This window comes from Primulina huaijiensis, chromosome 8 (genome assembly GCF_012295235.1).
Source record: "Primulina huaijiensis isolate GDHJ02 chromosome 8, ASM1229523v2, whole genome shotgun sequence".
NCBI classification, from domain to species: Eukaryota; Viridiplantae; Streptophyta; class Magnoliopsida; order Lamiales; family Gesneriaceae; genus Primulina; species Primulina huaijiensis.
This window is the reverse complement of record NC_133313.1, coordinates 4117623-4125994: the sequence shown is the minus strand read 5'-3', so window position 1 is coordinate 4125994 and position 8372 is coordinate 4117623. Positions and strand designations below refer to the sequence as shown.

The 8372-nt window shown below is 35.1% G+C and overlaps 1 protein-coding gene across 3 annotated transcripts; it reads left to right on the top strand.

Moving 5' to 3' along the window:
• The first annotated feature begins 788 nt into the window (after positions 1-788).
• On the top strand, positions 789-4869 carry LOC140982488 (uncharacterized). Of its 3 annotated transcripts, none has more exons than XM_073449021.1 (5): positions 789-903; positions 1972-2513; positions 2599-2824; positions 3606-3970; positions 4447-4869. In XM_073449021.1, the coding sequence occupies exons 2-5, from the start codon at positions 2226-2228 to the stop codon at positions 4813-4815; spliced, it is 1248 nt and encodes a 415-aa protein (XP_073305122.1). In that variant the 5' UTR covers positions 789-903; positions 1972-2225; the 3' UTR covers positions 4816-4869. The 3 variants fall into 3 exon arrangements, with proteins under 3 accessions (XP_073305122.1, XP_073305120.1, XP_073305121.1); XM_073449019.1 differs by having other exon boundaries at positions 3603-3970; XM_073449020.1 differs by lacking the exon at positions 789-903 and having other exon boundaries at positions 1913-2513; positions 3603-3970.
• Positions 4870-8372: the final 3503 nt, after the last annotated feature.

Sequence of the window (8372 nt, the reverse complement as noted above, 5' to 3'; positions counted from 1 at the left end):
GAGACGAATCTCCTATTTGATCCGACTCATTAAAAAGTATTACTATTTATGTCAAAAATATTACTTTTGACTTCAAATATAAATCAGATCACAGTTATAAAAATGTGAGATTTATATCCGTGAGACCATTTTACTCGATCTTAATTATGTATTTGCAATAAACCCCTCCGATCCATTTGTTTTAATATCTTGTATTAGCGGAAAAATGAGTTGCCCTCTTCAATTATTCGAGTTTTGCTTTTACAAGACACGTAGTTGTAATATTATCTATTCTATATTTTGTCTTGTACTAAATATTGTAAGTATTTACTAATTGTAAATATAGCACACTATAAATTTGTGTTGTATCATTTACGATCTCTGTAAAATCTTCAAAGTTTAATTAAAAAAACAAACAAAAAAACTGATGCATGGGTGTAATTAATTATATAGACTTGAACAATTTACCTGGTGAAGCTTTTATCGAGTACTTGTGCGGCACGACTTCTCTGTCAGCCAAAATCTTGAACTGTCAAAAATGTATAACAACATTAGGAAAAAAATTAAATGACAATGCATATAACTACTTATGCATAAATATATACTTGATTTAGGCATTGTTTGGTACATGAGATAAGGGTGGGATTGATAAATAATTCCCATTATCCCACATTTGGTACCTTTTTAAAAAGCTCATGATCCCTTGATAAATAAATTTTGAGAAGGATAAAACATCCTTTGTAAGCGGTGTGATAATTTTAATGTAATGATAAAATATATTACAAATGACTTAATTATCCCTAATTTATAAAAATCCAAAACCCTATCTTCTCTCGTTTCATTTGTTTGCATCGATCCTTCAGTGCGGCTGGAGAAAACCCATCTTTCGAAGAGGCGTTCGTGCGAAGATCTGCACGATCTGAGGTGAGATTTGTGACGCATATTGTTCAGATGGTGCGAAGATCTTCGTATTTTGTTTGGTATGTCTCTGTGTGTGCATCAGATTAGTTGATTGCGATTTACGAAGTTAACTCAAGGGCATTTACTGCCCCCATTTCTTCATATCTTGCTGGATGACTCAAGGGCATCTACTGCCCCATTTACGAAGTTAACTCAAGAGAATTATTTTAATTCTCAAGCTTTAATGATTTTATGTGATGCTCTCCACTGAAAAGATTCACGGATTCTTCTATATCGAAAGGTTTCTTCGTCATTTTTACGACATTTAGCTGTCTCACAGGTCTCACCATGTATTTTGTGCCATTATAGATAAAGAAAAGGGGGGGGAAGCTTCACGTGTTCATTAAATGTTTTTTGTGCCAGAGTAAAATCCATCAATTCGGACACCTATAAAGAGATCCCACCATGTATATAACTCAAGGGTATAAATCATATTGCAAAACTTCTTCTGAAAATATCAAGGAAGAGATGTAGCAATTGAAATGGTTATGGAATTTCTTATTTAACATGGTTTTTGGACTTGTTTGCAATACTTGTCTGTATCTTTTGATTAGAGTTGTATATACAAAAAATTGAAGCAATCCATTGGTCCTCATCTTTTTTTACTTTCACCTTCAATAATGATCATTTGTAGACTTTAGGACAGCGATATACTATATAGTTGAATGACTTTTTTCTGGTGAAGTTTTCTTTGCATTGCAGCTTGCTTTTTTTGTTTAATTCTCGTCTCTACAAGTTTCCCATGGCATTGGCTCGTTGAACAAACTACTGTTCTATTTTCCAAATGAGAATATATCTTAATAATCATGTTAAATACAGTTTAATTTAGTCTAAGCATATGATTAGATATTGATCGCATTATCAACACAGAGAAGTCTAAATTTAAAACATGAATATATTGTTACGTAAGAGAGACTTATTGATTTGTTTGTATTTGTTGGTATATTATTTATGGATGAATTAATGTGAATTTCTTTTGGCTCAGATTTTTATTCTGCTAACATGATGTACAATTTTATTATGGTGTGGCAGAAGTTGTACTTCCATGGATAATCAAGATCGGGACATCCAAGTGTTGCTAGTGCTACACACAGTACTTATGCGGGCATTTGTGTTTTTTACTATTTTAGTACGAGTATATACAAAGTACGTACTACGTACATCGGAAACATAGGCTTCGTTCAGAAGATGTCTCGTACAATATTATAGGAAGGCTTCATTCCCAAATAAATCACTTGCATAGGATTATTGAATTAGGAGATACACAATGCATTGTCAACTTGACGATGTATCGTAATGCATTTGAACGACTATGTTACTTGCTCACACATGTTGGAGGACTTGTAGAATCTAGGCATGTAATGGTTGAGGAGAAGGTGGCTATGTTCTTGTCCATACTAGCTCATCATAAAAAAAATAGAATCATAAGTCATGACTATATACGTAGTGGACACACTGTTAGCACTCATTTTCACGAAGTTCTGAAATCAATCTTAAAGCTATACCCAATACTTATCGCGAAGCATGTTCCTGTTGATGAAAGTTGTACTAACGAAACATGGAAATGGTTTAAGGTATGTTTATTTATATTTTGAATATCATTGTGAATCTATGATAGCAAAAAATTATTTGAAAGTAACAAATAATTATTGTATGTAGGGTTGTGTTGGAGCATTGGATGGGACATATATAAGTGTGCACGTGTCTAATCAACAAAAGCCCAAATACAGAATAAGAAAAGGCACCACAACAGTAAATATCTTGGGAGTTTGTGATCGAGAAATGAGATTCATTTATGCATTAACTGGCTGGGAAGGATCGGCAGCAGATGCTAGGGTACTTCGAGATGCAATTCATCGACAAAATGGGCTAAAAGTACCACGAGGTCAAACATACATTTTTTACTTACTTATTACAATTCAAATAGTACATTGAACATAACTCTTGTCTTTTGTTCTACGTAATCATTTTTTTTCATGTTGTAACTAAAATGACAGGTCAATACTACTTATGTGACAACAGATATGGCAATGTAGAAGGTTTTCTAACGCCGTATAGGAAAGTGCGATACCACAGGGATGCATGGGGAAATGGCTCCATTGGTCCACAAAATCACAAGGAATTCTTCAATGCAAAGCACTGCTCTGCACGAAATGTAATAGAAAGAGCGTTTGGATTATTGAAAAGGAGATGGGCCATCTTGCGGAGTCCATCATTTTACCCATTGAAAGTTCAAAACAGAATTATCATGGCATGCATTCTCATACATAATTTCATTCGATTGGAAATGCCAGATGATCTTTTCTTAGAAGCTGAAGATGCATGTGTTGGTCCCAATAACACTACTGAAGATGGTTTTATTGAAAATATTGAGTCCTCTCCGGCTTGGGATATGTGGAGAGATAATTTAGCAATTTCGATGTACTCTAGTTCATGATATATGTCGTATTTATATGTTTTGAACACGTAGATTTTTCGATTTACCAATGTTGATGTCATAATTTGTATTCCTCAATGTGGATGTTTGGTTTCCCTGTTTTGTTCTATGAATGAAACTTTTTATTTTATTTGAAATTTGTCATTTTGTTAATAGATTTGGAAAAGTAATCTTATACTTAGATACTAACCTTCTGTATTTGTTTTTTGTTTTTTGTTTTTTGTAGTAGAGATGGAGTTTAGAACAAGTAGCAGCAAAGGACATGACAAGGGCAAAAAAATTGAGAAGACTAGGCGTGTGTGGACAACAAGAGAGGAAGATGTTCTCCTTCAAGCATTAAAGGAAGCTGTCAATCACGGTTGGAAGAGTGAGAATGGATTCCGAATTGGTTATTTGGGTTTTTTAGAATATGCCATGAAAAAGACATTCCCAAATACAGATTTGCGGGCCAATCCTCATATCAATTCAAAAATTCATGTATGGAAAAAGTTTCATGGTACATTAATGACATTGTTAAGCAAGAGCGGAATAGGTTGGAATGGAATTGAAAAAATGATTGACGCCACAAATGAAGCATGGGAACTCCTTGAGAAGGTAAATACTCAACTGGTATACCAATCTAGACTTGGATTCACATTTTTTATGCTGGCCAAGTAATGGAGAAGATGCAGAGTGGTACTTAGTTGCTGTCATCAATATTTATATAATTAATAGCTTGTAGTAATTTACAGTGCCACAGATGAACAGAAGAGGAAACAAAAAGTAAGAATTTCTACAAATTTTTAATATTTGGATTGGACTTTGGAGGTGGGCAGTTGGGGAAGGCAAATTTTTAGGCTCAGTGCTCTGCTCTCCTATGAATATATCCATCTTCTGTATAGAATTATACTGAATTATTAAAAAAACAAAAGTACTGAATTGGAGGTAGGCAGTTGGGGAATGTACAGTATAGAATTATACTGTACATTCCAGTAGCCTGATATCTTGCGAATTCAGCTGCTTTACTTACACATTCATGTATATTCTTGTGACAAGTTATGACCTAACAATTTCAGTAATTTGCCACACAGATGGACAGCAGTGTCCATGGGATGCGGTATAGGTCTTGGCCATATTATAATGATTGGTGTGAGATTTTTGGACGCGATCGTTCAACTGGAGAACGCTCTGAGAGCTTTGCTGATGCCGTACAGGAAGATGACTTGAACTTGGGGAATACTGATGGTGCTGCAGTGGGTGTGGGGTTGGAGAAGTTGTTGGATGGGTTTGAGGATAATGCTGATTCAATTTCGATCTCAGACCCTATCTTTTCTGACGCAACATCAGGTAAGAAATCAGTGGGAAAAAAACGCAAGCGAAGTGCTGAAATAGAAGACCGAATTTTCGATGCCATGAACAAATTTAGTGACATGACACAGGTTAGCATAGATGAGCTCTAAAAAAAAATGGATATGATCCTGTTGCAACTAAAGATGTGTTCGGTGCTATAAGTGCAACTCTTTTAAAAAAAGAGTGAGTTTGATCTCTATTTCTTAGACCACGTATTGATCTTCTATTTCAGACCAATTATGTTTTGAGAAACATGGTTGAAAACAATGATTTATTTTGTTTTGACTGTGANTGTGTGTGTGTGTGTAGCGTAATTTAAGAATTGAGATATGCAATTACAAGATTTTGATAACAATGAAATATAAGTTTTTGTGATATGGTTAATTTTGTCATTACAATTCAATATATAAATTTAATATCTCTTGTTAAAATCATACCAAACATTCAACATATTATCTTATCATTATATTTATCCTTGATTTATCCTTATACTATATATCCCTTACTTATCATATCCTATGTACCAAACTGTACCATAATGTTAATAAAATCAATTGTGTTTCGAAAAAAATCATAAGCCATTGGTTCTTCCAATTTGAGTTTTCTTGGTACTGAATACCCAAGCTTGAAGTGATGATCAACTGCATAAACAAACTTCATTTCTATCAACGTAAATACAATTATGTATGTATGTATGCGTGTGTGTGGTGTGTGTAAGCACGCGTGTATGCGACATTTTTGGTCATGATTAATCGACATGATCGATGATGATAATATGCAATGTACATACGATATACTGAAGTATTGTATGAAATGAAGTTGATATATTACATAGTTGAAGATTATCAGATATCTGCTGATGTTCTGCATCAGAAGCAGATTGTGCAAGAATCAATGAGAGAGTCACACAAACTGCAGCAGCTACAAATGTAGACGCATCCATAACAAGATTTGTACTGAAATGAAAGCAAGCTTAAATTATATGTCGCTTTAAAACTTCAATCTATAGCAATGGAGAAGCAAGCCAACACTCTTTGGAGAAGAAAATAGGGGGAAAAGGTAGTAAATAGTTAGCAAGAATAAAACACACACAAAGCTTAAAATCCAGACACCCACAACAAGTACACAAAACCCTTATATTTTTTATATTTCAACCAACCTTCACAAAACTTGTAGTGATTCCTGGTCACCCATACATGATATTGGGACCACCACAAAAGCTAAAATTGATTTAATTTATCTCGAATAGTGGTAAAATTTAGGGAGTGTTTGTAACCTATAAAAATATATATGATTATTTACTTCACTTAAAAAAAATATGTTTTTTGTTTTTTAACTTCATATTTCCCTCATTTTAATTCAAATCCTGAACGTGCTCTCATGCTGATTCTGATTCTTCAAAAGTGAATATGATATTTTTATAAATAAATAAAAAAATCTCGACACTTATACTTTTACTATTTTTATCTAGTCCAAAATTACCATTCACATTCATATTCACAATATACCATCAAACTTTATGTTTTCGCAAACATTCCAATAAGGATATTTTTTGTATTTATTAAAAATCTGGTATTATAATCACTTATTTAACCAAATGTTCTACCTTAAAATATTTTCAATTTCTCATTTTTATTTACAAACACTCAAAACTTTTGATTTTTTCCCTACTATTTTACAATATATAAATTTAATTATTTCTCTAAGAATATAATATTTTGCTAACAAGCCCTTAAATAAGGTGTGACATAATAGCATGCATCATATGACATATATCAATGCAGCAAATAATCATGCAAAACATACAAGAATGTATACTCGACCAGGATATTTCAGATAGTACTTTCGCACCTCTATCACTGCAATCCTAATCCATAGGAAAAACCAGAACAACCAGGTCTAGTTCAAGCCTATACATCAAGTGAAAACCATCACTAAAACGTATCTACCATACTTAACTAGAGTATCAAATACTCCTGAAATAATAATGATATAATTCCAAACCTTCGTCCGTCGTCAGCCCGATGATGACGATGCTCTGAGTCCAACCTGTCCAAGTTCGAACAGTTCGTTCTCTGACTGCTTCATTCCCTAGCTGCCCTGTCCGAACTACTCTGCTCTGTCCTGTCCGGACTGCTTTGTCTTGTCTGGATGCTCAGCTCTGTCCTGTCCGGACTGCTCAGTCTTGTCAGGACTGCTCAGTCCTGTCCGGACTGCTCTGCTCAGACCTGCTCGGACTGCTCTGCTCTGTTCGGACTTCTCTGTCCTGTTTGGACCGATCAGCTCAGTCTGGACCGTTCAGCTCTGTCCTGTCCTGCCCGGACTGCTCAGCTCTGTCCGGACTGCTCTCTAAGATGGCTAGAACTTGCACTATAAACACACAATACCCCCCTCACAGTGAGAAATCCTATGGCCTATTTATAGACCTCAGTTCGGGACTCCCGAGCCCTTTCACGCATGGACATGTCAACCCAATGCCATGCACTTTGACACCTGTCCGGGCACCTGTCACTTGGCCACATGCACAAAGACATATGTCCCAACTTGTGACACGTTACTGGACACCTCAGCTCACAATCCCGACGTCCATCTTCGCTCCTTAACTAATATACTAGTTCGAACATATTCCTTAGCACCAGTTCGGACATATTCTCTAGCACCAGCTCGGCTCAGCCACTTCTGCTCAGCCACGTCTGTTCAGCCATTACCTAGGCTGCCATGACTTCTGAAATCAAGTATGGCTTTTGAAATTAGCTATGACTGTTCCAATGTCAATTAACACATGATTTACTTAATTAAAGATACTTAATCGTGTTTAGTTAACTTAGTAGAATTCGGGCTACTACAGTTAGAGCATTTACATTTTTTTGAATTAACTAGGCCACTGATCTAATAGATTAATACAAAGCCTAGCTGAATTGATTTTGGGAGGGAAAATTATCATTTACGCGTATATAATCAGAACAAAATTTACATCTAAGCGTAACTGATATAAGTCTATTCGATCTCAAAAAGTCACTAACAGAGGCCGAGCTGATCAATGGACAACTAATAGAGTATTCTGCCTCAGTGAATCAGCCACGTTAATCAACGAAGATTCTCTGAACAACTACTAAACATTCTTTGAAGAACAGAGCCTAGCTGATTACTAGATAGAATTTCGTAACAGCTTTTTCAGTCCATTGAATTGAAAGAGTCCATGCACAATACCCAAAATGTACGATTTGGCAGAAAGGACGATGACTTGGCACAACGATGTCTGTATTAGAAAATGAATATCAAATTTAAAAAGACGACTGTTACAGATGATGCCTATAAATAGATCAGCAGACAGTTTCTAAGGAGGCTCATATCTCCGAGTCTTTAACATTCTAAACTATCTAGGTAATTTTTCGGGGTCAAGATTTTCGAGAGCCCAATTGATAACAACAAGCACACCCTTATTTCTTTATTTTGATCATTGAGGACCAATTTGTGCTTAGAAATTTCATTGAGAAATCCTTGTGATTGACAATAAAAAATCTTAGAGATTATTTCATGTTAAGTGTGAGATACTAAGAGTTTCAGTTAGACAGTGATAAGTCATGCTGAAGTGAGCAGTTGCAAACTGTTGTAAAGTTTAAGTATGTTAGTGAAATCTTTCTATGAGGAATAAGGGGTGACGTCA

What these genes read in the sequence shown, in the direction of transcription:
- LOC140982488 (XM_073449019.1), top strand. Translation starts at nt 2,226, where the DNA reads ATGTATCGTAATGCATTTGAACGACTATGTTACTTGCTCACACATGTT. An exon ending in TGGGCTAAAAGTACCACGAG is followed by an intron (nt 2,825 to 3,602) that starts GTCAAACATACA and finishes TGTTTTTTGTAG; the next exon opens with TAGAGATGGAGTTTAGAACA. An exon ending in CATGGGAACTCCTTGAGAAG is followed by an intron (nt 3,971 to 4,446) that starts GTAAATACTCAA and finishes TTTGCCACACAG; the next exon opens with ATGGACAGCAGTGTCCATGG.